The sequence below is a fragment of the Aythya ferina genome, assembly GCF_964211825.1.
Source record: "Aythya ferina genome assembly, chromosome: 28".
NCBI lineage: Eukaryota > Metazoa > Chordata > Aves > Anseriformes > Anatidae > Aythya > Aythya ferina.
This window is the reverse complement of record NC_140325.1, coordinates 1,233,709-1,260,976: the sequence shown is the minus strand read 5'-3', so window position 1 is coordinate 1,260,976 and position 27,268 is coordinate 1,233,709. Positions and strand designations below refer to the sequence as shown.

General features: G+C 66.6%; 3 protein-coding genes across 5 annotated transcripts; all 3 read right to left on the bottom strand.

Moving 5' to 3' along the window:
- Positions 1-4: 4 nt before the first annotated feature.
- Positions 5-10,304, bottom strand: BAZ2A (bromodomain adjacent to zinc finger domain 2A). 2 transcript variants are annotated; one of them, XM_084499891.1, is made up of 28 exons: positions 10,167-10,304; positions 8,976-9,557; positions 8,281-8,466; positions 7,460-7,663; positions 6,910-7,140; positions 6,768-6,828; positions 6,561-6,669; positions 6,278-6,379; positions 5,956-6,166; positions 5,780-5,841; positions 5,541-5,606; positions 5,266-5,478; positions 4,899-5,153; positions 4,395-4,609; positions 4,234-4,308; positions 3,883-4,045; positions 3,719-3,778; positions 3,497-3,632; positions 2,796-3,409; positions 2,447-2,672; positions 2,134-2,289; positions 1,894-2,057; positions 1,535-1,818; positions 1,318-1,450; positions 1,085-1,231; positions 777-1,003; positions 551-694; positions 5-460 (listed from the first exon to the last, which is right to left on the bottom strand). In XM_084499891.1, the coding sequence occupies exons 1-28, from the start codon at positions 10,300-10,302 to the stop codon at positions 292-294; spliced, it is 5,331 nt and encodes a 1,776-aa protein (XP_084356017.1). In that variant the 5' UTR covers positions 10,303-10,304; the 3' UTR covers positions 5-291. The 2 variants fall into 2 exon arrangements, with proteins under 2 accessions (XP_084356017.1, XP_084356018.1); XM_084499892.1 differs by having other exon boundaries at positions 5,266-5,457.
- A 3,948-nt stretch (positions 10,305-14,252) lies between these two features.
- On the bottom strand, positions 14,253-17,406 carry ATP5F1B (ATP synthase F1 subunit beta). Its single transcript, XM_084499896.1, has 10 exons — positions 17,232-17,406; positions 16,862-17,044; positions 16,338-16,512; positions 16,033-16,154; positions 15,613-15,797; positions 15,371-15,529; positions 15,136-15,258; positions 14,840-15,052; positions 14,529-14,730; positions 14,253-14,438 (listed from the first exon to the last, which is right to left on the bottom strand). Exons 1-10 carry the CDS (start codon positions 17,371-17,373, stop codon positions 14,341-14,343), a joined length of 1,602 nt encoding a protein of 533 aa, XP_084356022.1. The 5' UTR covers positions 17,374-17,406; the 3' UTR covers positions 14,253-14,340.
- Positions 17,407-17,991: 585 nt separating this feature from the next.
- On the bottom strand, positions 17,992-26,635 carry PTGES3 (prostaglandin E synthase 3). Of its 2 annotated transcripts, none has more exons than XM_084499889.1 (8): positions 26,346-26,635; positions 21,474-21,587; positions 21,233-21,302; positions 20,522-20,620; positions 20,232-20,321; positions 19,471-19,533; positions 19,067-19,091; positions 17,992-18,538 (listed from the first exon to the last, which is right to left on the bottom strand). In XM_084499889.1, the coding sequence occupies exons 1-8, from the start codon at positions 26,618-26,620 to the stop codon at positions 18,519-18,521; spliced, it is 756 nt and encodes a 251-aa protein (XP_084356015.1). In that variant the 5' UTR covers positions 26,621-26,635; the 3' UTR covers positions 17,992-18,518. The 2 variants fall into 2 exon arrangements, with proteins under 2 accessions (XP_084356015.1, XP_084356016.1); XM_084499890.1 differs by lacking the exon at positions 26,346-26,635 and adding an exon at positions 21,873-24,945.
- Between the last annotated feature and the right edge of the window lie 633 nt (positions 26,636-27,268).

Here is a 27,268-nt window from a genome sequence, read left to right as displayed (position 1 = left end):
GAAAGAAAGAAAAAAACACCTCTTTTTTTTTTCTTTTTGGCTTACACAGTCTGTGAGTTGGTGGTGCTGGGGGGGGGGAGAGGGGGGGGCAAGGGAGGGATTTTGGTGGTGGTGGTCGGGGGGGGGGGGGTCCGGGCTGCGGGAGGGGGCCGGGCTGGGCCCCCCCCCAACCCCCTCCGCCCACCGGTGAGGGGGGGGGGCCCTGGGCAGCGGCCCCCAGCCCCCGCGGGGTTCAGCAGGCAGCGAGATGGGCTCCGGGCGGGGGGGGTCCCCGGGCCGGGGGGGGGTCGCTCACGGCCGTGCCGCGTGCTTTCCCTGATAAAATTCCTCCCACCGGCTCTCGAAGAACTTGCGCATGACGTGCCCGGCCTTGCCCACGTCCGAGTCGTCCTCGTTGAAGGTCTGGCAGTTGTCGAACACCAGCAGCGCGTCGGCCGCAAACTCCTCCGAGCTCGAGTACCTGCGGGAGGGGGGGGGTCAGGGATGGGGGGCGAGGAATAGGGGCCGGGGGAGGGGGGGGGGACACGGAGAGGGGGTGCCCCGCGCTCACCCGCCCCGCAGCAGCCGCGTGCGCATGGTGGCGAAGTCCATGGGGTTCTTGATGATCTTGCGGTAGCCGGGCACCAGGCGCGGGTTGACCGGCTCCAGGAAGGGCCACGCGTCCTCGTGCGACTCCATCTCCATCAGGATGATCCTGGGGAGGGAAGGAGGTGCTGGGGAGGGGGCCTGGGGGACGGTGTGCCCCCTCCCAACCCCGTGTCACCCCCAGCACTCACTCGCAGAAGGTCAGGTCGCTGGGCTGGCTCCGCAGCGTGGCGCCGCGCCGCTTGGCCGGGGACAGCCCCTCGGCGGCGTGGCGGGGCAGCGGCTGCCCCTCACGGCGGCGTGAGGCTGCCCGGCGCCGGGGGCTCTCCTCCTCCTCCGCCGAGCCCCCCCCCAGGAGGCGTCCCCGCTTCCGCTTCTTGCCTCGCCGGGGCGAGCTGGGGTCCCGGTACGCCTCCGCCTGTGGGGGGACCGGGAAGGGGTCACCGTGGGGGCAGAGCTGGGGGGTACCGCGTGAGCTGGAGGGGGTCCCAGTGCCCACCTGGGAGACGCAGACAGAGCAGAACCAGTCGCCCTCGGGCACCTCGGTCATCTTGGGCCGGTGGCAGTAGAGGTGGCAGCCGCGGTCGCAGCCGTCACACAGCAGCAGGTGCTCGTCGTCGTCCCCACGCCGACACACCAGGCAGGTCTGCGGGGTCCGGCGGGGGTGTCAGGGGTGCCACGGTGTGGGACCCCCCCCCAAATACCACCCCCTGGCAGGGCGCGGGCTCTCACCACTTTGTTGACCGACTTCTCCCAGGCGATGGATTTCTCCAGCTGGTAGATGCAGAGGGAGACCTGGGCCGCGCTGCGGCACCGCTCCAGCGTCTGCCGCCACGTCCGGACCCGGGGGGTGATCTCGTAGGCGCTGCGGGAGGAGGGACGGGGGGGGCTCAGCCGAGGCGTGGGGGTCCCGCTACCAGCCCCCACCCCGCACGGACAAGGGGCTCACATCTCGGTGGTGCCCAGGCTCAGCTCCTCGGGGCCGCTCAGCACGGCTTTCTCCACCACCACCTCGTGCAGGGGCCACAGCGGCTCCTTCAGGTAGCGCCGCTCCACGTTCTGCTCCAGCGCCGCCAGCCGCAGGACCGCCAGGTCCAGAGGGTTGTTGCGCTCGCGGCACAGCGGCAGCCCGTCCCGCCGGCTCCGGACCGTGATGTCCTCCAGGGGCTCCACCTTGTGCTCGCAGTACCGCAGGTCGTCCCGCGTGGAGTCGGGGCTGGGGCACGTCCAACCCTGCGGGAGAGAGGGGCTCAGGGAGGGCGCCCGGACCGAGGTCACCGCGCGGGCAGCCCCCGGCCCAGTGCCTACCCGGATCTGCAGGTCGGCCATCAGCACGCGCTGCTCCAGCTCCTCCACCCACTGCAGGATGGAGAGGTCGGTCTCGTAGGCCCTCTCCATCACCGACCACTGGGCCAGGGCTTCCTGAGACACGGCGGCACCGGCCGCCTCGGGGCGCAGGTGGAAGATGGGGTCTGGGGACAGAGGGGGAGGTTGGTGGGGGGGACGCAAAGCCAGGCCCGCGCCCTGGGCCAAGGGGGCAGCTCTTACCCGTGGTGGCACGCAGGCAGACCTCCCGCAGGTACTCCTTGTGCTTGGTGAGGTGCTTGTGGAGAGCCTTCTCCCGGATGCCCCGCGGGTGCAGCGCGCGAGCCACCGCCTCCAGCTGCTCGGGGTCCTGCAGCCACCACCAGCCGCTCTGCATCTCTGCAAGGCAGCACCACGCAGCTCAGCTCGGGGGCACCGGCACCCCCTCCCCACGGTCTCGCGTGGCAGAGCCGGCCCCAAAACCCAAGGGCTTTCCCTGGGGAGAAGCAAGGCCACAGCTCGGCCTGGGAGCCGGGACCTCTGGCATGGCTCTCACCAGGGGGAACGGGCTGCTCCGTCAGCTGGGTCAAGTACTTCTGCTCAATCTGCTTGAAGAACTTGGTCGGAGGCCGTCCTCGGCGCTTGGGCTGCCCCGGCACATCCTGGAGCTTCTCCAGGCTGCTCCGGTTCCTGGGGCAGGCGCCGTGGGCCTTGGCGCCAGCGTGGACCGGGGTGGAAGCGAGCAGGGGAGACGTGGGGTCATCAGCGGGGAGCCCGTTCAGCTGCAGGGGACAGAGCCCGTCAGACAAGGGGACAGCCCCGCACCTGCTCCTCGCCCCCCCACCCCAGCACCCCTCGGCCCCCTCCCCGTGCCCCAGCCATTGCGGTCAGCCCCGGGCACCCACCTGCCTGGCCGAGGCCTTGGGCTGCTCGCCCCGGGGCTGGCCGCGGGGCTGCGAGGTGGCGCGTGGAGAGGGCTCGGCTGAGGAGGTAGCGAGGGGGGGTCGGTTGTCACAGGGTGTCCGGGGCAGCAGGTTGAACCAGGGCCCCTGCTTTTCCACGGCCTCTGTGGTGCTCTCCTCCTCCGCCGTGGGGTCGGCCAGGGTCTCGAGCGGCTGGAGCCCCCCTTCCCCGTTGCTGGGGCTGCTGTCCGGGGTGAGGACCGAGTCCTTGAGCAGGGATGACTGAGTTTGGCTCAGCCAGGAGAGGAAGGCAGACTGGCTGAGGTCGTGCTGGCTCTGCCCCAGGGTCATCGGCTCCTCCAGGACCCCGTTGATGGGGGGGGATTTGGGCCTGCAGGGTGGGGGCGGCTCCTCCTTGCTCTTCCGCGGCAACTCCTTGCTCTTCCGTGGCCGCCCCCGGGCACGCGAGGCCGTGCAGTTCACCCGGCTGGGCACGGGCACAGGCACGGGCACGGGGACGGGGACGGGCAACTCCACGTCCATCGGCTCCTCCTTCACCGGCGCCACGTGGGAGGACGGCTTCTCCTCGGGGTGCTCCTCGGGAGCCGGATCAGCTGCTGTGAGGACAGCGGGAGGTGAAGGGGGGGGTGTGCAGCAGTGAGGGGGGGTCTGCAACGTGACCCCGGAGCCCAGTCCCAGCTCACCTTCTGCACCCTCCACGAAGATCCCTCCCAGGTGGGGCAGCACCCAGTACCGGCGCCGGTACCGGTCCTGGCCCAGCGAGGCCGCCCGCAGCGTCTGCGAGGAGTGGAGCAGCTTCTTGCGAAAAAACATCTGCCGCTGCGGGGAGAGTATGGGCGGTGAGGGACGGGCACCGGGGGACCCGCAGCACCGGGGAACCCGCAGCCCCTCCGCCACCCGCTCACCTTGGCCAGCTTCTCGATCTGCCGCTCGAGCTCGGGGACGCTGGAGGCGGACGTTTCGGCCTGGGGGAGGCAAGGGATCTGTCAGGGAGGCATCGGCAGGACCGGGAAGAGATCCCCGAAGGCCGCCCCAAACTGCTCCCCATTCCCGGTGGCCACATCCTCACCTCCTCGTCCCGGCGGGATTTGCGTCCTCGGCTCTCCTCCTCCTCCTCCAGCTCCAGGCTGGGCTCCTCCGTCAGGCGGGAGCTGCGCCTGCGCCGCCCATCATCCAGGCCGGTGATCTCCGACTCGGGGCGCCCCGTCTTCTTGGCCAGGGCCACCTTCAACCTGCCGAGACGCGGCGCAGCGTCCAGCACCCGCCTGCTCTCTGCCTCGCTCCCCGGCAAGCTGAGGCGTGCAGGCACCCGGCGGCACTGCAAGAACGCCCCAACCCTGCTCGAGCCCCAGGGGCGCGGAGGGGAAGGTTTTGGAGACCGCAGGCTGGAGGCAGCCACGTCCCAAGGCACAGCACCCACCTGCGCAGCCGGCCCTCGATGATCCACTTGCTCTTCCTGTAGTTGGCCATGCTCTCCAGGGTCTTGTCGATCTCGCTGCAAGGGGACGAGGGGCTCAGCTCCACGCAGCTCCGCGAGGAGGACAGCAGCAGAGCCCGCGTTCGCCCCGAGCCCGCACTCACTTGATGATGAGGGTGCTGCTGTTGAGCTCGTTCACCAGGAAGGCCAGGATGGCGGCCTTCTTGTCGGGGGGCAGCGCCTGGAAGGGCTTCGTGCGCAGCCCCTCGCACAGCTCGTCCTCCGCCCCGTACGCCGTCAGGAAGCAGCGCAGCACCTCGGAGACGGTGTCACGGTTCAGGCTGATCTCTGACACCTTCTCCCCCAGGATCTTCAGGGACTGGGGAGCAAGAAGGGGTGTTAGGGAGTGTGGGGGAGTCAGCAGGAAGGGAAAAAAAAAAAACAAACAGGGACACCAACAGCTGAGCTGGGAAAACCCAAGCTTGAGAGGGGGTGAGCCCAGGGGTGTCCCAGGATGAGGTTGGGAACTGGAGGGGCACGGGGGGAGGCAGGGGAGGCTGCAGCAAGGACAGCACCTCCCGGAGCACAGCACAGGAGCCTCGTGGGCACCAACAGCCCTGCTGCCTGCGTGTGACAGTGGACACAGGGACGGGGATGCAGCCGCTCACCTGGCAGTAGGGGGGCAGCCCGGGGTCGTAGAGCGCAGCCTGCAGCAGCCTCACCAGCAGGTCCTGCACCTCGCCCGCGCTGTCACCCACCCCCAGCAGCCCCTCCTGCAGCGTGCACAGGCTGGGCACGTCCTTGGCCGGGTCGAAGCCCAGGACCTTGCCGTAGCTCTGGAGGAACTCCACCACGGTCAGGCAGTTGGAGAAAGCGTGGCTGGGCAGGACGAGGCCCGGGATGCGGGAGAAGGCCGGCAGCGGCTGCAGGGCAGGAGAGGGGGCAGTCAGGGCACTTGAGGCACCAGCCGGATTATCTGCCCATGGGCTCGGCCCGGCTGGCTGCCCCCAGGTCTCGCTGCAAGGCCCAGCCCACCTGGTGGTCCCCCAGGCACATGTCCTCCGTGGGCTTCTTCATCTCCTCCAGGATGAGCTGCTGCCGCCGCCGCTCCTCCAGGCGCCGCTGGGCCAACAGGCCCTTGTCCACCTTGCGAGCCCCTTTGCCCTTCTTCTCCTTGGGCCGCACTTTTTCCTTGCCCTTCTCGGGTTTGCCCTTCTTCTCCTTGGCCTGAGAACAAAGCCCCGGGATCTGTGGGGATGGGGGCTCCACCTCCGCCCCCTCCATGGCCCCCACAGCCACCGCAGACTCACCTTGGACTTCTTCTTGGCTTCCTTTGCTTTGGGAGCTTTCGCTTCCTGCTTCTGCTTGTTTTTGGCCTGGGAGGGACAAGACCCAGCTCAGGGAGATGGCAGCTGACGGGGGGGGGCACAGCAGCAGCCCCCTGCCCCAGCCAGTGGGCACAGCTGGGGCCCACGGGGCTGCGGGACGTGGAGGACCCCCAGAACTGCCCCCAGCCCTCGCCCTGCCTTCTCCCCACAGCCACCCGTACCTTCCTCCTCATTTTCTTCTTGATCTTGCTCATTTTCAGCTTGTCCTCGTCACTGAGCACCTCTGCGAGGGCAGAGAAGGAGGCTGGCACCAGGGAATGGGTGCCAGGGCTGCAGCCCCCCTGCAGGGTGGGCTGTGAGGGGCAGCACCTGAGCTGGAGGGGCTGGGGAGGGGTACCTTGGGCTTCCAGCCTCTTCAGCAGCCGAGCGTCCGTCTTGCTCAGCAAATCGACCATCTTCACCTTGGGGGGCCGGCCCCGGCCGCGCTTCACGGCGGGCGTCTCCTTGGTCTTGGCCTTCTCCGCGTTGCGGGGACGCCCGCGCTTGCCTGTGATGGCCTGGATGCGGGACGGGATCTCCTCGGGGCTCAGCTTCACCCACTGCAGGCCCTGCGGGACACAAGGTGGTCACCCCTGGAGGGGACACCCCCACGGCCCCACGGTGCCACATCCCACAGAGCAGCCTGGGGTCCCACGGCCCGGCCCGGGTGCCCGGCGCACCTCCGGCGTGTCCCGCTCCTCGTAGAAGTCTCCAACCGGCATGCGGGGGCTGAAGCTGAAGTGCTCGCGGCGGACGTCCTGCACCACGTTCCTGCTCAGGTACTGGGGGCAGGAGGAGGAAGAGGAGGATGAAGGCCGTGAGGGTGCACGAGAGGAGGGGGCTCAGCGCTCCCGGCCCCCTGGCAAACAGCGCCTGCCCTCTGCAGCGGGGAACTCCGGCAGAGCTGGGGGCTGAGCAGGAGCTGGCCCCTACGGCAACGCTGCCCTCCCCCCCTCGCCGTACCTTGATCACCTCCGGGAACTGCTTCATCCTCTTCCCGCAGGGCCCGTAGTACCAGGTCTCTCCCTGCCAGCGGTGGTTCCCCTTCTTGATCCGCACCTCCCTCCTCCACCTGGGCACAGGAGCGCCTCAGTCGGGGCCCGGCACGGCCTCGGGGCCAAGCGGGGCCCTGTGGCCATGGGATGGAGGGATGGGGACAGGGCCACGTACCCGTGCTGCAGCGGGAAGCGCACCTCCTCCGGGGTGGCGATGCGCCTGCGGGGGGCATCCCCTGCGGGACAGAGGGGACCTGAGCTCGGCGAGCGCTGGCGGTGCGCTGGGCGCCCAGCCAAGGGGGGGGCTCTGTCCTCACCTCCCGCCGACACGCTGAGCGGGGCAGCCTCCTCGCTCTCGCCTTCTGGTGCAGCTGAAGCCTCCGTGCAGCTGTCAGCAGCCTCCTCCTCCTCCTCCTCCTCCTCCTCCTCTTCCTCCTCCTCTGCGGAGGGGGATGCGGACTCTGGCTCCAGTGGAGCGTCGTCGAGCTCCAGGGACCCCGACTCCTCCGGCCCCGCGTGGCTGCTGCTGTTCAGGTCTAGGCTGCTGTCTGCAGAGCCAAGGTCAGGGACGTCACCGTGAGCTCTGCTCCCTTCCTGCTCCGCCCATGGCAGCGGACAGCCCCCACCCGCCGAGCACGAGGACAGGGCTGTGCGTCCCCCTCCCCGTGGGCAGCCCGGGCAGCGTTTGGCCCCGCACCAGCTCCCCCCAGCACGCTCTGAGCTGGGGCTCCCCGGGCTCAGCACCGGGAGCTGCGGGGTCCCCGCACACCCGCGGCCCCGCACAAAGAGGCACCGCACGGCGGCTGGGTGGCCGTGCTCCCCCCGTGGCGGTGGCAGCCGGGGGGGCTCGTGGGGCCGTCCACGTACCGTGCAGGGCGGGCGGCGAGCCGGGGCTGGCGAGCAGCGGGGGGGCCGGCCGGCTGGCCGCCAGCAGGCTGAAGGGGCCGGCGGCGTGCAGGGGGGGGCTGGCGGAGCAGCGCAGGCTGGGCACGTCGGGGGGCTCCTCCAGGGGGGACTTGTCGCTCACCAGCTGCGAGTCGTCCATCGCGTAGAGGTCCCCAGTGCCTGGGTCTGGGGGGGGGATCAGCACCAGGACCTCGGTGGGGCCGCGCGCAGGGGGCCCCCCAGTGTCCGAGCACGTTGGGGGCACGCAAACCCACATCTCCGCTCCCGGGGGGGTGGCCGGACCCGCCGGGTGGAGATGGCCTTGGGGACGAACAAACCCCCCCCCCCCCCCCGGGGCCAAAAAGGCACCGGCAGAAGAGGGGTTAAGGGATTTCGGCAGCCCCCAGCCACGCCCCCTCCTTTGGGAAGCGGAGCCCAAAATGGCCGTGGTGGCGGTGGCGGTGATGTTCACCAGCGCGGAAGTTCAGGCGCTGAGTAACAGCTTCGTCACGGAGCTGGGAAGGGAAGGAAGGGAGCGCGGAGGAGGGCTGGCGCGGGAGGGACGCGGGCGCGGGCCCGCCCCTCGCCTGCCCAGGGCTGGCGCTGCTGGAGGAGGCAGCGCCGGAGGCCTCGGCCTCCACCATCGCCATCGGCCTCCGCCGTCGCCGTCGCCCGTGGGAGAGGGTCCCGCGCTGCCCCGAGGAGGTGGGATGGGAGCGGAGGCGGCCGCCCCATGCCGCTGGCCGGGAGCTGCCCGGCATGCACCCGGCCCCCAGACCCCAGTGCCGCAGCGGCCTCCCTACCTCTGTCCAGGGCCTCGAAGGGCTCCAGGGGGTCTTCGCTCAGGATGTGCGCGTCCTCCAGCGGGGCGGTGATGGGCGACGCGTCCCCCAGGCAGCCGCTGCCCACGTCGGGGGCCAGGACCGAGTCCTCCTGGCTCAGCGGCACCACGGCGGGGGCAGACCCGTTGTAGCTGCAGAGCTTCAAGTCTAAAGGGAGGAAGAGTCCGAAAGCAAACCCTGGGGCAGGAGGCTCTCAGGAACGGAGCCCGGGGCCCAGCCAGCCCTGCCCCGAAGGCGTCACGCGGCACGACCCGCTGCTCCTGCCCGACCCGCTGCTCCTGCCCTCATCCCCACGCCACGGCTGTTTGCTGCCCAGCCTCCTCCCGTCCCTCCCCACTGCCTCCCAGAGCCACGCTGCCACCAGTCCCTCCCAGTGCCCGTCCCGGGGTCTCTGCGGGATGCCAGCCCCCAGGGAGTCCCGTGGCGGGTGGGCGGCTGCAGGACCCTGGCTGCTGCCCGCCTCTGCAGGCGGCTGGGATCGCTGCTCTGCTGGCAGCGACACCACAGGCGACGCTCAGCCCAGCCTAACAAGATCCCAAAAGCTACTCCACACCACGAGAGGCCAAACCCCGGCGGGACTCATGGTGGGGGGTGAGGCCGGCCCTCCCCAGGGAGCAGAACGCCCAACGGGGCGGATCCCAAGCCAGGGCTCCTACCTGGCTGCGTGTCCTCCAGCTCCATGCTGCCCACCAGCCCGCCCCCGTTCTCCGCGATGGCCGGGGACAGCTCCTTGGCGGCCTCGGCATCGCCCTCGCCGGCGCCTGGCTCCTCCGGTGGCAGCGGGAAGGGAGGCTCGCCAGAGCCCAGCATGGGGGACGGCTGCGAGGCCGTGTAGAAGCTGGCCGGCCCGTTCGGCATCAGCTCAAAGTTCTGGTCGTGGAAGGAGTCATACAGCTCCTGAGAGTCAAAGTTCAGCCCCATGGAGCCGGGGGTGCCGTTGCCCCACAGCTCCTGCCCGGTGCCCCGCAGGTTGGCGCCGTGCCCCGGGGAGGCCGGCCGGGACCCCCCCGCCACGCCGTTGAGCGGGAACGGCGCGAGGCTGGGGAATGGGGCAGCGCTGGGGCTGCCGTCCTTGAGGCCGCCCGCGCCGGCCGGCTGGTACTGCGTGTAGTCCCAGAGGCAGTCGTAGGAGCGGAGGTGAGGCGTGCCCGAGGAATGCGTGCTGGAGGTGAAGGTCCCTGAAGTACTGGTGTGAGATACAGTAGAGAAGCCGTTGACATTCATGCCCCCGTTCAGACCTGCGGAGAGCGAGAGGGGAAGAGATGAATGCGTTAGCAGCACGGCAGGGACTTCCCAACATCCAGGCCACACGAGAGGGCTTGGGGACAGCCGGACCATGCCCCCCGCCCTGCCCCAGCACCAGCATCGCTGCGTGGAGCAGGCTGCTCCCTCCTGGCGTGGAGGAACCGACCCCGTGGTGCTGTGAGCAGCAGGAGGCGGGGGATTAGCCGAGTGCCTGGCAGGGCTGCGCAGGGATCAGCCGGCTGGCCAAATCCACGCACAGCCCCCGTTCTGGCCTGGCCGCTCTTTTCTAGGCCAAAGCGACCAAGGGTGTGTAGAGACCCCTCCAGCCCCCAGCCCCTATGTGACCAGAGTAAGCCCCTGAGGTTCACCCCCATCCCTGCTGCCCTGGGACTCCCCGGCATGGTGGGGATGCTCCAAAGGCTCCGTGGCCGAGGCTCCCTCCTCGTGCCAAGGACACGAAACCACGAGGGGGACAGTCAGGGCTGCGCTGCCCTGCCGAGCACACGCTCACCAGTGAGCCAACTGCCCCGTAACGAGGGCAGACGCCGTCACTGCAGCCTGGTGGGGGGACGCGGGGTGCCTGGGTGTGCGGTGGCACTTACTTTTCCCTTGCGGGGGGAAGCTGAGTGCAGCCCCGTTGGTGTACAGGCTGTCCCCTGAGGAAGGCGTGGGTTTCAGTCCTGAGGCAGTAGGTACGGAGGAAAGGCCCGGGAAGTTGAAATGGTTGTTTGTGTCCATGTCTGGGAGGGGAGAAGAGGCGCGGGGTTACACGCTGCCCGGCCACCCAGCGGGGCAGGGTGGGGGCCCCCACCCACGCGGGAGGCTCTGCCCCACGCCCTGCGCTCGTGCCTGGGCACAGCCGCTCCTCAAAGCCGGCGGCGCCATGCCCTGCAGGACGGGGCTGGGGCAGGGAGAGCCCCCGGCCGCCATCTGGCAGCAGCCAAAGCCCCCCCCGCTGCCCCCTCACCGAGCCCACGGTGCCGCCTCCGCGGCGAGCCGGCCCCAGGCCCAGCAGCGCTGCGTGCGCCGAGCTGCCACCTGCGTGAGCGCAGCTCGTCACCGCGCTCCCGTGTCCCCAGGGAAGGCTGTCACCGAGCAGGCTCGCCTGCTCCCCGCACGGGCTTCTTTCCATGCTGAACTCAGCTCTGCGCCGAGCCCCCACCTCCCCTGGGCTCCTGACCCGGGGCAGGAGCATGGCGTGAGGCACCGGCCCCCCCAGGTGGGTCCATGACCTTGTGGGGACACTGGGGGGGGCTGGGATTCCCCTGGGAACGCCGCGCTTCCCAGCAGACGGCGCCGCAGGGACGGCCAGTCCCCTCGCACCCCGTGTCCCCCCTGCCCGCAGCACGGCCCAGCGATGCCGCAGGGGGCACAGCCACGCCGCACGGAGCCCGTCCCCTCCCAAAACGCGGCTCCAGGGACGTCTGCGCATCAGCTGCTCCAGGCAGGATCTGGGCTGGCCTCGTTTCACAGCCGGGAGCTGGGGGCTCCGTGCCCTGCTGCCCCCAGCTCCTTGCCCTGAGCCAAGGAGCCGCAGTGGCTCTGTGGGCCCAGCCGATGAGATGGGACCCCTGGGACCCCCTGGGGGCCACAGTCGCCCACCCCACGGACACCAAACCCGAGAGCAGCCGAGGGCAGAGGCGGCGCTGGCTCCGCCATCCCCTCCGGAAGGGCCGTCGCTGCCACAAGCACGCGGCCTCGCAGCGCAGCCGTGTCGAAACCTGGCCGGGGATTTCATCACGGCTCAGCCTGCGCCGCCCGGGGCTCCAGCGGGGACGGAGCCCCCCTGGCCGCCGGGGACACCGGGCTGATTCATCCGCCCGAGAAACCCGTATGGGCGGTGACGCAGCTGCCGCGCGCATGGCGCTCCCGGGTGTCCCGGGTGTCCCCCCCCACAAGCGAGCCGGGATCAGATCCCGGCCCCACCACCCCCGGCTCAGCTCTGCCCCTGCCCGCGAGACCCTTCCCTGGGGAAGCCCGGCCAGAGGCCGATGAGAAGGAAGAAAAAAAGCCTTTCCGGCACCTCCCAGCATCTGATGCGCCGGCCGGCCGGGAAAGGCGCTGCGGGGCCGCGAGAGGTCAGAGGAGGCGGCCGGAGGTGCCAGAACCGGACAGGTGGCTGCTGCGGGCTGGGGCGAGCGCCAGCGCCGGGAGGGGGCCGAGTGGAGGCAACGAGGGGGGAGCGGAGCCAGGAGGGAGCGCGGCAGCCGAGAGGGCGGAATAAAAGCAGGGAGGACGGGGAAGCGATGGCAGCAGGCGCCAGGAGGCTGAAGGGCAGGGAAGGGAGCGGTGCTGAGCGGCGACGCCGTCCCCAGGAGGGGAGCGGGGCTCCGGCAGCGCCTGGCGCTGGGCACCAACGGCGTGCCCGGCGCTGGCACGGGGACACCGGGGCCTGTCCCGACCGGAGCCGCCCTCGGCACCTCCGGGAGCGGTGCCAGCACCCGGCCGCCCGCTGCCAGCCCTGGGTGCGGCGGGCAGAGGCCACCCGTCGCGGCCCTGCTGCAAACTGGGCCAGGCCGTAACCGGAGCCGTGCGGGCGAGGAGGGCGAAGGGCTGGCCGCGGGGATGCGCTGGCACCGGGGGCTGAGCCAGGCCCGGGCTGGACGGAGGCGGGGGCCGGGCCCGGTTCCCCCGGGGCTGGCGCAGCCGGTGCAGCAGGCACCGGTCAGTGTAGCTGTGAGCAAACCGGGCTGGGGGCCGTGAACCCACCGGGACCCGAAGCCCCCGGAGCGAGGGCTGCGAGCGGGCGGCGTTGCCAGCGGGGGCTCCCCGGGAGGATCCTCGGTGGCCCCGGGAGAGGAACCGGGAGCGAAGCGGCCGGGCCGGGGAGGACGTTTCAAAAACAAGGCGACGCAACCCCCGGCTGCCATTTCCCGGCCGCTTCCTGCAGCGGGGGGGGGCGGGGGGGGAACGGCCGGCACCGGGCGCTGAGCCGGGACCCCCGGCCCCGAGCTGCCCCCGCCGCGCCCCCCGGGGCGGCCCCGCTCCCACCCGCTGCTGGGGGGGGACCGGGCCGGGCTCCGGGGAGGAGGGGACGGGGGGGTACACCCGGGGACGCGCACCGGGCACCGGGACCGGCCCCGGGCTCTCCGCTGAGCCCCGCACCGGGGGAACCCGCACCGGGCACCGGCACCTCGGGGAGGGGGCACCGGGAGGAGGGGACCGGGAGGGGAGAGGGGGCGGCGGGGGGGGGCTCACCGGGCACCGGCGGCCTCGGCAGAGCCGGGATGCGGGCAGGGGCTCCCCGGGGCTCCCCACGGGTCCAGGACCGGGTCCCGCCTCCCCCCCCGTCCCCCCTCCCCCCTCCCGTTACCGGCCGTTACCGGCCGCCGCGGAGCGCTCCCCCCCGTCACCCCCACCCCACCGGCCCCGTTTTCCCCCCGGACCTGGCAGGCGGCGGTGCGGGCCCGGCGGGCGCCCCGGGCCCGGCTCAGGCGGCGCGGGGCGGGGGGAGGCGGCTCCGCATGGCGCGGGCCGGACCGGGCCGGGGCCGCCCCGAGCCGAGCCGAGCGGAGCCGAGCGGCGCAGGGCAGGAAGCGCCGCGCGCCGCCGGGCGGTCCTGGCCCCGCCCCCTCCGCGCCCACGTCACCGCCGCCGCGGTGGCGTCACCGGGGAGCGGCGCCGAGCGTCAGCGGGGGGGGCGGGGCCACGACCCACGTGGGGAGGGGGGGGGATCCCCGCCCCCGGCGGGGGGAATCCCCCCACGTGGGGCCGCCCCCGCTCCTCCCCCTCCCCCCCCCCCACCTGCAGTCGGGCCCCGGCCCCCGGCCCGGTCCTGGGGGGGCGCCCCCCAAGCTCGGGATCGCCCCCCCGGGATCCCCGCTGACGTCACGCGGCACCGGGGGGGCACCGGGGAGGTACCGGGGGGGCACCGAGGGGAACCGGGGGGCACCGGGGGGCCCTGCCCAGCGCGGCCACGGCACGAGGGGGGGCCCGGGGGGGCCCAGCACGTACCTGGGGGGCCGGAGGGGGCCCGGCGGTGCCAGCCCGGTGCCGGTGCCAGCTCCCGGTGCCGGTGCCCGCGGCCCCTCGTGATGGCAGCGGCCGCCCCCGCCCCCCCAGGACGCGCCGCCATTTAAAGGGGCCGCAGCGTTTTGCTGGGGGGGGGGTGCTGCTGGGAGCAGCTCCAGGCAGCGCCTGCGTCCCCCCCCTTCCCGTAACCCCCTCCCCGCAGGGATCCCCCCCCGGGATCCCTCCCGCCCCCCAGCACCCAGCTGCACTCCCCGGGCCGGGTCCCGGTGCCCCCCCCCGCAGGGTGTGACCGCGGCGGCAGGGAGGGCCCGGGCAGCCCCCCTGGGACCCCGCAGACAAAGCCCCATCTGGCAGGGCCGGCCGGGAGCTCTTTGTGCTGCAGGAGCCGGAGGGGGGGGAGGGGGCGGCCCCCCCGCTGCAGGCAGCTGCCAACCTCCCCCCCCCCTCCCCTCCGAGGCCCCAGGTGCGGGGGGGTCACCCCCAGCTGCTGCGGGCCCCCTGGTAGAGAAAGGCCCCGTGGGGCTGGGGGCAACAGATCCAACCCCCCCTGCACCCAGCTTGGCTCTGCCAGGCACTAGGATGGGGTGGGGGGGGGCACAAAGCCCCCACAGGGTTGGGGGGGGGGGTGGGAAGGGCAGCCCGGTCCCGCTGCCACCCCGGGCAGGGGGCTCACAGGGCTGCTGCCCCCGCCCCCTGGCACGCAGGGCCCCCGGGGCTGTTTTCACCAACGTTTTATTGGAAATTTTAAATACTTTTTTTTTTTGTGGGGGGGGGAATCCGGGGCGGAGGGGGGGGCGGCCCTGCTCACGCGTGCTCTTCGGCCAGCTTCTCCGCCTTGGCCACCGCCTCCTCGATGGGCCCCACCATGTAGAAGGCCTGCTCGGGGAGGTGGTCGTATTCACCTGGGGGGGGACACAGCCATCAGCGGGGGGGGGAACGGGCAGAGAGCCCAGCTCCTCCCCCCCCAGGAGTTCTGGGGGGGGCTGCCTCACCTGCCAGGATCTGCTTGAAGCCCTTGATGGTCTCCTTCAGCGGCACCAGCTTGCCCATGTGGCCGGTGAAGACCTCGGCCACCTGGAAGGGCTGCGACAAGAAGCGCTGGATCTTGCGCGCCCGCGCCACCGTCAGCTTGTCCTCCTCCGACAGCTCGTCCATGCCCAGGATGGCGATGATGTCCTGCAGGGACTTGTAGTCCTGCGGGGCGAGGCAAAGCGGGGTGGTGAGCGGCCAGGGCAGGGCTTCCTGCAACCCCCAGCCCCCCTCCCAGCCCCTTTCCCCGCGGGGGCTGCCCCGTCCCCCTCACCTGCAGGATCTTCTGCACGCCCCGGGCCACGTCGTAGTGCTCGGGCCCCACGATGTTGGGGTCCATGATGCGGGAGGTGGAGTCCAGCGGGTCCACAGCTGGGTAAATGCCCAGCTCGGCGATGGCGCGGGACAGCACGGTGGTGGCGTCCAAGTGGGCGAAGGTGGTGGCGGGGGCGGGGTCGGTCAAGTCATCGGCGGGCACGTAGATGGCCTGGGGGGGCAGAGGGGGCGGTGGGAGGGAGGTGGGGGCAGGGGGAGGTGACCCCCGCCTGGTGTACCCTGCTCCAGCGCTACCTGCACCGACGTGATGGAGCCCTTGCGCGTGGTGGTGATCCGCTCCTGCATGGTGCCCATGTCGGTGGCCAGTGTGGGCTGGTAGCCCACGGCAGAGGGGATTCTCCCCAGCAGAGCTGACACCTGGGGGGGAAAGGAGCTGCTGAGAGCCCTGGCGGTGCCCACAACGAGGGGTCCGGCGCCGCTGCAGGGCTGTGCCTGGCCCCTCCCCGGCTGCCTGGGCTCCAGCACCGACCTCTGAGCCAGCCTGGGTGAAGCGGAAGATGTTGTCGATGAAGAGCAGCACGTCCTGACCCTCCTGGTCCCTGAAGTACTCGGCCACCGTCAGTCCAGTCAGAGCCACTCTGGCGCGGGCGCCCGGGGGCTCGTTCATCTGCCCGTAGACCAGGGCGACCTGGGGGGGTGACAGAACCCAGCGTCAGCACGGGCGCCGCGCCGTTGGGACCCCCCCTCGCCCCCTGCAGGCCCCCCGCGCACCTTGGAAGTGGCGTCTTTCAGGTTGATGACCCCGGACTCGATCATCTCGTGGTACAAGTCGTTGCCCTCCCGGGTTCGCTCCCCGACTCCAGCGAACACCGAGTAACCGCCGTGAGCTTTGGCCACGTTGTTGATCAGCTCCATGATCAGCACAGTCTTGCCGACGCCAGCACCTCCGAATAAACCTGGGGGGAAAGGGTGTCCTCCTCAACCCAGAGCCCACCCAGCCACCCCGGGGATCTCCCTTCCCCCCTTTCCTCCTCAGATAATTAAGCGTTGCTTCAGCAAGCTCAGTAGAACGAAAGTCAAATTGTTCCTCATCAGCGAAGGAAGCTGCTGCACGGGGACTGCTCCCCAGCCCTGGGGTGGGCACGGGGCCCCCCCTCTCTGGGCGCTCCCTTTCCACCAGGTGCCACCTACCGATCTTGCCACCCTTGGCGTAGGGGGCCAGCAGGTCCACCACCTTGATCCCCGTCACCAGGATCTCCTGCTCAACGCTCATCTCCACGAACTCGGGGGCTTCGGCGTGGATAGCAGCAAACCTGCAGCGAGAGAGGAGAAAAGCTGAAACACAAATGCAGCAGGGACCTGCACAATCCAGCTGCGGGCAGCCTGGGGGTCTCTGAGCGCTTGAAAACTGCACGAGCCTGGCTGCTGCCAGGACCAGAGCCCCCCACCTCCAAACCCTGCGTGGCGCTGATCTGCAGTCCTGCAGCATCACTCACTGTTTCGTTGTGATGGGACCCCTCTCGTCGATGGGCTCCCCGATGACATTCATGATCCTGCCCAAGGTCTCAGGGCCCACGGGGATCCGGATGGGCGCGCCGGAGTCCAGCACCTTCTGTCCCCTCACCAGGCCTTCTGTCCCGTCCATGGCAATTGTGCGCACGGTGTTCTCCCCTGCCAAGGCCCAAGGACAGCGTTACCGCAGTGCCCTCGAGCTGACCCTGCAGGACAGCTGCTGCCATCTCCTCCCGGCCCTGCCAAGGTGGCGGTCAGCAGGAGGGAGGACTGCAAGGAGCGGGGCCAAGGAACAAAACGAGCAAAAGAAACACCGAAAAAAAGCCCAAGACAGACCCACCCCTCAGCTGCGGCGGGCCGCAGCCCCCCAGCAGCCATTTTCCTCCTCCTCAGACTGCAATGCGTGGCTTCAGCGAGCTCAGAAGAACGAAAGTCACCGAAATTCATCATCACGGGAGGCCCCCCCCAATACCGCACCCCCCCCGGGGCAGAACGGGCGGCCACTCACCCAGGTGCTGCGCCACCTCCAGCACCAGCCGGGTCTCCCTGCCCTGCACCTCCAGGGCGTTCAGGATGGGCGGCAGCCCCTCGTCGAACTGCACGTCCACCACGGCGCCGATGACGGCCACGATGCGCCCGGTGCTGGCGCCGGCCTTGGCGGCGGGGGCGGGCTGGGCCGCATAGCGGCGGCCTGCGGGGACAGGGGCGCGGGTCGGCGGGGGCCGCACCGGGGGGCAGGGGGCAGCGCCCCGGAGCCCCGCTCGGCGCCACGCGGCCCGGTGCAGCCCCCACGCGCCCCCCGCCCCGCCCCGGTAACGGCCCCGCGCCCCGCAGGCCCCGCAGGCCGCAAGGTGACCCCGCGGCGGTTCCCCACTCACGGCTGCCGGTGGCGGCGGCCGGGCCGGCCCCGCGGCTGAGGAGCAGCGGCAGGAGGCCGTTGGCCGGCCCGGCCCCGCGGCTCAGCCCCGGCCGGGCGGCGGCGGCGGCGGCGGCGGCGCAGCGACCCGCGAGCCCCAACATGGCGGCGCCGACTGAGCCCCTTCGCCCGCCCGCACGGCGCAGGCCTCCGAGGGGCGGGGCGTCTGCCACGCGGCACCGCCCGCCGCGCGCGCTCATTGGGCGGAGGCAGACCCGCGCCCGCCGTGCCCTCGCTCCCATTGGCCGAGCTCGCCGTCGCTCCCGCTCTCCGCTTCTTCGCCATTGGGCCGCGCGTCGGTCGCTCTGGAGACTCACGGCGCTGATTGGGCGCTGCTAGAAGGGCGGAAGGGGCGGGCGCGGAGCGCACGTGCCCCGCCCGTGTCCTTGGGCGGGCGCGGTGACCGCGGCCTCGCGCCCCCAGCCCCCCCCCCCCCCCTCCCCGGCGCCATCTTGGAGCGCCCCGTGAGGCAGGAGGCCAGGCCAGGCGTGGAGTCTTCAACAGTTTATTAGAAAGAATGCAGACAATAAAAAAATCCCCGCTGCTCTGAACACAAACTGAGGTTGTTTTTGTCTCGTTTTGCCACAAGCCGCTCGCACCAACCACTGCCGGCGGCTGCCACCTTCCCCTCAGCAGGCGCTGTTTGGTCCCCACGCCCAGAGCAGGGGGCTGGGCACTGCCTCTGAACACGCAACTAGCGATTAAATACCCAACAAAGCCAATTTTGTTTCCTTTTTAATAAAAACATTAGTGGAACACACCTGAAGACACCACAGAGGTATTGCGCATCACCTGTTACATTTTGTGACCCAATTAGCTAACGGTGGTTTCAGCCAGTTTTTGTTCCAGGTACAAGCTTAATTTTGGATCTACCTGCAGGCCACAGAGGGGGGGAAAACGCCAATTTACCGCTCGACGTAAATTCCGAATTCTCCCGTTGTAATTACATCTGCTACGAGGCAAGGAGGCTCTGTAAACTTTATTGCAACTGCTCTGTATCGATTGCCTACACCTCAATTGGGTTTTGGAAGTCTGGAAAACGGTTCATGCATAACATTATTGCCTCTCGTGGCTTAAGACTGCCCCGCACAATGGTACACACCTACCATCAGTGAAGCCATTTAAAATGGACTGAAAATGGGTTAAAGGATGCAATATCTCCCTTTAGGGCTATCAACTCAGGAATTCTTATCTCAATTATGAAATGTGATGAAGTTCTTTCCCCAAACCCTGAAGACAACAGTTTTTCTTACTCCAGATCTGGCATTTCTAGAGGGTAAAAAAAAAAAAAGTTAATGTTTTTTTTTTTCTTTAAAAAAATAAGCTCCCAGGAGCCCCATTATAGCACACGGAACACAAAGGAATACAGCCCTTGAACAAGACAGGCATAACGCAGTTTAGGGTTTCTGACCTCCCCACTGCTGGCACTCAGTGTGGAGCTGGTTCCTTGCACATCCGATCTCCGTACAGCCCCTGCTGTGTGAGTGCAGAACCCACACAAACCAGGCCAGCGCCGTGAGCGCTAAAGCTCCGTGTTGGTGACGGCTGCTTTTACAGCCAAAGCCTCACCAGGACTGCAGCAGCCTGGGAAGGTCAAACTAATATTTCATGCTGGAGCGCTAAGGCTTTCACTAGATTATATCGTCTCATGCTGCTGGAGCAAGGCACTGGCATTAGCTGGCAGCCCGGATTTAGCAAGACTGACAGGACAGCACATCTGCTGGCTCTGCACAGCTCCCTCAACTACCAGCCCCCGGACTGTTGCACAGGTGCAGAAAAACACAAATGCCAACTTACTTTCATCATCACTGTCTGGTGAGTCCTGGAAAGAAAAAACAACATTAACTGGAGCCGACTGAGCTTGGAGGCACTTTCAAAGCTCAGTGTAGCAAGCACGCCGTCAGTAAGCGTATTTCAAGGGACTGCAGGACACACTTTGGTTAAGCTTTACCAGTACAAAAACAGACTTGTAATAACCAATAATCTCTGCAGAAAAGTATGACGCCGAGCTGCCCAGGACACTGCAAGCCTCGATCCAGCTACTCAAGGGGATTTTGCCAGGCTACATCACTTACCCAAAGTTTGGCACTCTGTGCTATTAACTGCACTGAAGTGGGGAATGTAAATTCAACCTCAGCACGTAGCAGTGAACGTGCAGAGCCCTTAGCCAGCCCTACACACGTTTACTGCAAAGCACTTACATCATCTGCCCCATCTACTTCTGGTAGGTCTACGTCGTCATCTCCACCCATGTTGTTCATCATCTGCTCAAGAAAGATAATAGCCACGTTATACGGAGGGGAGCCAACTCCAATCATTAGGGGAACAATAACAATCTATAAATAGCTTGAAATTGCTATAAACAGCCACCTGCTGCTTTGACAAATCTTGCTGCACCTAAGCAAAAATTACCAGGTGAAGAGGCAAGAAACTTTACACTGATTTAGTGCCGAGATGTGCAATGGGACCAGCATTTGTTTCATATTTGGTAATGAGCACACACCGACCATCTCAGTGCAGTGCCAACAGCTCACACAGCATGGGCTCAAGCAGCTGGAGTCTGCTCCAGAGCTGAGGTGCTTTTTCCTGCCCTGGGCTCTCATTTGTGAGCACTGCGCTCTCTACACCTGTACAGTCAGCTTTCACACTGCACTTATTAGACAAACTGGAGCAAGCCAGTGCAGCACGGCTGCTACTCACACACAGCCAGCTATGCTCCATGACACCATCAATTATTTTTATAAATTAAGTTAATTTTGCTCCAAGCAACATTGTCCAGGTGGCACCAAGTGGGAAACCAAGAGCTGTGCCTCAGCTAACTGGCAGAGCTTGCCCTGAGAGCAACAGCCAAGAAAGCAGGAGGAAGAGCAGGCCAAGGAGTATGACTCCCTGTAGCTGTCACCCTTTGCCCACACACCACCCAAAAGAAAACCCAATCCTCCAGGTATTCATCTTCCTATACCTCGGAAAAGCGATCAAAATTGGACATGTCTTCATCTGAATCATCTTCCCAGTCTTTCCAGTTGTTGAAATCCACGCTGAGCCAGTTGAGCTGTACATCAACATAAGATGTTATTGAGAGAGAAGCAAGAAATGAACTGTTACTACTCAAAGTCCCTTAGAACTGCCATTCTGATCAGGAGCATGGCAAATGAGCCATTAACTGCTACGTAATTTAAACACGACCCAAAATAAAAATAAAATAGGGGAGACATCAGCCACTGCTCTGGCCATCAAAGAGCCCAAACCCACCTTTGCCCTCTCTTTCGTTAGCCTTGGCCATGCCTGACCAGATTCTCCTTTTCGTAAACAACACAAGATAGATCTGTCTGTTCTTTTATGCTTTGATTCCTGGAAGAAGGGGGGAAAAAAAAGCAAGCATCTGTTAGTATTAACAATCACTAACATTGTGGTGACACACTGTTGTTAGATTCATTTCTTTTAAGCTATCAACTTATTCTTTGGCTCAAAAATACTGCCTGCTCTTTAAGCTACGACCAGTACTGCAAACAAGTTGTTCCTCAGACTGTAAGAACACGCTTAAACTCAGATACAGGGAAGCACCTTTGGATGGCTGTAAGGTGATGCAGTATTTGTCAGAGTAACTCCCGTTATGAACAGATCTATACAAATTCAATACCCAATGGTATGCTTTTAGTCAGAACACCACTGCACATCAAACCATCACAAAATGGAGCCAGGCGGAGCGGCACCAGTTCTGTTTGGGACTGCCTGAACGTAACTCGGGCAGTTTTATAGCACCCCTTACTGCCTGCACACATGGACAGGGGGTGACAGCGACTATCATCAGAACTGGAAGCCGTTCAGATGCCACCTGTCAAGCAACAACCAACGAATCCCGCCTGAGCAGCACAGTTTGCTGCAGAAGGGTGGGTGGTGTGCAGCAGAAGGAGCTGAGCATTCTGGACACAGCAGTAAGAGAAGAATGCAGAGGATACTCACATTTGGATCAATATTATTAAAAAGGTCGATTTCGTTTAAATGTTTAAAGTTATCACTTCCTCCAAGACAACTGTTAAGAGAAAACAAACACATAATTAGCAGGAAATGTCTTACAGCACAAACATACTTCAATAATATAGAATAAACATAGAATCTTTAAGAATAAAATCTAATCAGCATCAGCACAGCTTTGGGGCACCCTTGTGCCTTTCAGCTTCGTGGAGGCCCAAGTTACACTCACCTGAACGTAAGTTTGGATTTTTCAAAATTTACATTAACGTCTTTACTGTCTTCAACGCAAAATTCAATAAAGACGTAGTCCCTTCGGTCGTACCACTTCGCAGAAGCGGGCTGCCTGCAAACAGACCGGTCAGAAGAAATTCAGATTAGGATTTGTATCTTTTCCCAGTATTTAACAGATTAAAGCCTCAGCCTTCTGCCGCCAGGTAAGCTTCACTTTACCTTACGTTTCTCCTGATATGCAGCTATAGAGCAGTTTGAGTTTTAGTACGTGTAGAGAACGTTAACTAAAGGACTTCCACCTGTTCTCGGAAGTGCCACAAGCTTACAATTAACAATCTTTTAAAATTTGTTTAAGGCACAAGGGCTGGAGAGGAGATGGAACATTCAGGAACTTTACCAGGACCAAAACCCAGCTGAGATCACCGCTGTGAAGCAGGAGGAATCGCTGCTCTGACCCTCGCTACTGCGTCCTACAGACACGGACTCCAACGCCGAGCTGGCTGCCATCCGAGGCTCCCACTCCTGGCTTCCCCCAGGCATCAGAACGAGCCGCAGCCCATCCACGGCACGAGAAACGCCCCTGAGCAGCTGCGTTCACCGTTCAGCAGCAACCACTCACCCGCCAGACAAATGGCGACGCTCGAGCGCGGCCATCCCGGCCCCAGCCGCAGGCTCCGGCTGCTTCCCCTCCTTCCCCGGCCGCTGGAGCCCAGCCCTGAGCTCAGCGTCCACATTCCAGGGCCGAGCAAGCGGCGCCCAGCGGGAGCTGCTGTTGCTAAGCCACAGGCGATCGCGGACGCTCTCGCGCCCCGGCCGCGTTCCAGCGCCGCGCGACCCGGGCTGGAATTTCACAGCCAAGGCGTTGCCAAGCCAGGACCGACTGCGCTCACCTGGGCGCTCAGCGCAGCCGCACGGAGCTGGAGGAGCCGAGCACCGGGACGCCGGGAACGCTCCCGGCCCTGCTGCAGGGCGGGGACGTTTGGGCTGCGAGCGGTGCAGCCCGAGAGCAGAATTACCTTTCCAGAACATTCCAGGTGACACCGCTAAGCCTCCAGAACAGCTTTGGACGCACCTGCTGTCAGCAGATTCAGCCCTCAGATACGGGGCTCAGCCACGCTGCGACAGGTCGGGTTAAACTCGCGCCTCCCCGGGGACGCTCAGGACCAGCGGCAGCTCCGCTGCTCGCAGCGTGCATGGAGAGCAGCTGAAAGCTGCAGCTTGTCCTGAACAGGGCAAAAAGGTGACGGGGTCACAGCTGCTGTGGTTTAGCTGCAGAAGGAGTGCCAGGAGGAAGGGCTTTCAGAGAGAAAAGCAGATGCTGAAGTCCCCTCGGCCATCAAACAACGGCACCAGAGGAAATCCACCCACCTGGCGGTCCTCGCACCACTTGTAAGACTCCGCTGGTTTCATCCTCACAGGGAAATGCTCCTGCCTGCAGCTATGAGCGCCTGATCCCAGCCAGGAAGCCAGCCCTCAGAGCGGGCAGTTCTGAGCACAGCCCTCGCCTCCCAGCAAGCCGCTGCCCCTAGGGGCGAAATCCTCTCTCCCCTTTAGCAGTACTTTTAAGAAATACTGCGGGAGCCACCGATTTATTCAGATAAAGGTCAACGGCAGCAGCAGTTTCCTCACTAGGGTATTGAGTCCTTACTGGAGACAAGTTTCCTCTTCTCCTGGGCAATGCAGGGCTCTTCGAGGAAGGGTGAGGCCATGTCCAACTTGCTCAGCCCTCCCAGCTGCTCTGTGCCTCCTCATGCCCCCCAGACCCAAACTGCTGCGCCTGGGCACCAGCAGAGGATGAATCCTGCTGCTCACAACGTGGTACGTTGCTCAGACGTGCTGCTAGCAGAACAGAAATTGCGGTGTCCCTGCTAGCGATGGTGCCGGGGGCTTTTGTGCACGGCATCAACACTTCGCGAGTGTTTCCCAGCGTCAATGGAGACGTCCCCGGCCTTCCCGGGGGGAGCTGCACGCATTCCTCAGCCGTGTCGCTTCGGTGTGGCCGTGACCTTGATTTCTTGCCAGGCTCAGGCGTGCCGAGGCAGCGCTCACTCGACTTCCAAACCCTTTATGAGCTACCCTAGAGCTGAAGGAAGCTCGCGGGCATCGAAGCCACACAAAGAGGGATGAAACCAGAGAGTTTAGCTGAACAGAAGCCGAGCTTCTAACAGCAAACTTTGGTTGCCTCCCAGGCATGCAGTGCCTCCCACCCTGCAGGCGGTGACTGCATCACGCACAGAACCAGTCAGCCCAGTCCTTCCATCCAGTTCTTCTCCCCTCCTGCAGTGGGTTTACTGGCAAGGTTTTGGTAGCAGGGGGGCCACGGGTGGATGCAGAAAGGCCCCAGGATGGAGAAGGGCCCTGCCGCTGGCCAGAGCCGAGCCAGTAAGGGATGTTGTTTGTGCCTCTGTGAGAGCAGAGTGAAGAAAGGGAAAAAAAACTGCTGGGAGAGTGAAAGGAATGAGAAAAAGCCTTGCAGGTGCCAAGGTCAGAGAAGAAGGAGGCGGAGAGGTGCTCCAGGCAGGCAGCAGAAGTGCCCCGCAGCCTGTGGAGAGGCCCCGGTGCAGGAGGCTGTCCCCCTGCACCCACGGGTCCCGCATGGAGCAGATCTCCACGCTGCAGCCCGTGAAGGAGCCCACGCAGGAGGAGGTGACCTGGCAGGAGCTGCCGCCTGTGGGGGACCCGTGCCGGAGCTGAGAGCTCCTGAGGGATGGACCCCGTGGCACAGAGCCAAACCTGGAGCAGTTCCTAGCTCCCTACTCTGAGTCTGTTTTGCCCGTCACGATAACTGTTGACCGATCTCCCCATCCTTACCTCAGTTCTCGAGCCCTTTGCACCGTATTTTCTCCCCCTTTCTCTTTGAGGAAGAGAAAGAGCGACCGTGGTGGAACTCGGCTGCCCACCCCAGTAAAACCACCGCACCTCCCATCCCCTCCCCCCAAACGGAGGACGGACGCTGCCTCCAGCCGCCTGACGAGGTGCTTTTAATTGTGACTTCGCATCCAGAGCGGCGCAGGCCACGTGAGAGCTGCCACCAGGAGGGGTGGATGGGACGAGTCTCACCCAGCCGATTCGCCTCGCTGCTTACACCGAGAGGAGGCCACCGCACACGCCGAGGCCGATGGCGAGGAGCACACGTGCTCAGCGCCCTTCGGAGAGGTGCTTCCCCCACGCCCACACAAAACCCTGCTCTGTTCTCTCACCGGCACAGAGAGACACCAGCCGGGCTTCCAGACAGAGTCGTTTGTTAGGCGGGGAGCCCCGCACTTCCTCCTTCCCGCTCAGCTGCGCTGCTCGCATGGGACCGGAATAAATTAATTTCCCATTCCCTCCGCCCTGTGCCAGCAGCAGCAGCTCCAGCACGCAGCCCGACCGCGCAGCGCAGGGCCACGGAACGAGGCCCCGCGCCCCGTAAGGACTTGTCCCAACTACTCCTGCTGCCACCCGCAGGTTTTGGGGCACTTCCTAAACAGCCGCAGCCACCGTGCACCTGTATTTAACACCTCCACCGGCTGTCACTTCCAGGGGACACCACGATGACACCACGGACCGGCGCTCTCTTCCCCGGGGCCGAGAAGCCCTGGACGCGCCGTCCCTTTCCCCAGCCCGGCGGCGGGCGCAGAAGCAGAGGTCCTCGCATCCTGTACCCACGGGCTGAACCACAAGTCCTGCTGCTTGCTGCTCGAGGCCGTTCGAGAAGTTTCCAGACCTGCCCACGTGCTTTTCCTCGTCCGTTCTGCGGGCTGCGACCCACCGGAGCTCAGCCTTCTATCCCGGAAAGCATCCGGACGGCTCCTACAGCACTCGGCTGCCCAACGAGATTTTCACCCTCAGACAGGATTACGAGAAAAGCCATTTAGCTCTACAGGTGGCAGCAAGAATTTTGGTTTACGTAACTAGTTTTGCTTTCGTTTTCGTACCCCAGCAAATGCGGTGCTTTTTTTTTTTTTCTTTTTTTCTAAAAAAAGCAATGGTTTCAGGATGATGTATTCTGCAAACGCTACGTGAAGAGCTCCAGCTTCGTTACTTTCCTCTCGCTTTCAGTCACGTTAATGGGGAGCAGCCCCGGACACGGAGTTTCAGAAGGGCTGCGGAGAGGTAAAAGCCTCACCAGCGACAAGGCGGCAAAAAGCTCACGTGTGCTGCTCCCCGGGGCGGCAAACGCTTCCCTCGGTGCTTTGGGCAGAGTGAGACCAGCTCAGGAGCGCGCCGCCGTTCTCGTGGCTTAAATCACCGCGGAGTTCTCGGGAAATTCAGGCGTAGTTTTAGGGAAATTCAGCGGGGAAAGCTGCCGGGAGCCGGGCGGGCGGCGCGCCTCCTCCTCGCTGCTTTCGTTTCGCTCCGAGCCACGGCCACGCCGCGCTGCTCGGCTCCTCCACCGCTCCCCGACGGCCCCCGGTGCTGCCCTGGGCCACCGGAGCGGCGGCTCCCGCCCGGGGCCGGTGCCCCGCTACCCCCGGGGGCCTCTCCCTCGGTGCCCGCTTTAACATCGCAACGGGGAAACCGCGCGGGCGGCTCCTCTCCGCCGCCCCCCCGCCGCTCACCGCGAGCCCCGCGCGTTCCCCCGGCCCCGCTCGGCCCCCCCGGTGCCGGCCCCGGCTCCACCCTGCCCCGCGGCCCCCCCCGGGCGGCTCCGCCCCGGCCCCATTCATTGCCCGCCGCCGGTGCCGGTGCCCCGAGGAGCGCTGCGGGCAGCTCCCGCCCGCCCCACGGCGCCTCCGGCGGGGCCCGGCCCGGGGCCACGCGGCGGGGCCCGGCCAAGGTCACTGCGCGGCGCCTCCCCCCCCCCCTTCCCCTCCCGTCCCCTCCCTTCCCCTCCCGCCGCCACCGGCGAGGCCGCGGCCTCCTCCCGGCGCCCTCCCGCGGGCCTCACATGGCGAATGGCGGCGGCGGCTGGCGCTCCTCGGAGGGACGGGGGGAGCCCGGCGGGCGGACAACCGGGGCTGCTCCGGTGCTGGCGGCGGCGGCGGAGGGGCGGGGGCGGGGCCGGGGTCGTGGCCGGGGCCGGTCGGGGCTCGGGGGCTCCGCTGCGGGTCGGGGCTCGGCGCGGCCTCGCTCCCACAATGCCCCGCGCGCTCCGGCGGCGGCGGCGCCCAGCGCTGGTGACGCAGCAAAAACCCCGCCGCGCCGCCTCCCGCCGCTGCGCATGCGCGCGGCCCGCCCGCCGCCGGCCCCCCCCCGCGCCCCGCCCCTCGCCGCGCGCGCGGGCTCCCGCTCCCTCCCGCTCCCTCCTCCCTTCTAGCAGCTTCTCGGCGCGCAGGCGCCTTGCGCGCCGCTCCCCCCCTCCGAGAGGGGGCGGGGCCGGCGGTTGCCAAGGCGACGGAGGGGCGGGGGGCGGTTGCCGTGGAGACGGGGAGGTCGGCGGTTGCCATGGCGACGGGGGCGGCCTGGGCCTAGGCCTTAGGCCTGGCTCTAGGCCCTGCTCTAGGCCCGGCGGGGCCCCGCTGCCTCCCCCCAGGGCCGGGCTCCCCCCGCAGCCGCCGGTTCTGCCCCCGCCGTTCATTCGCTGCTCCCCTGCCCGGCCCCGTGCCTCCTGCTGAGGCCCAGGGGGCAGCGGGGCCGTGGGAGGCCCCCAGGCAGCGCCCTGTGGAGCCACGGCCCCGCGCCTCCTGCCCCGCTCCCCTCTCACGGGCCGTGGGTCCCCACCGAGAGGCCACGACCGGACCCCCGGGGCCTCCCCCCGAGGCTCTGGACCAGGCGTGAGAAAGGAAACGGGGTGCGGGCAGGTGCTCTTCCGCCCCGGCAGGACACGCCGGGGGTATCGGGGCCGGGATCTCCCCGAGAGGAAGGCTCCAC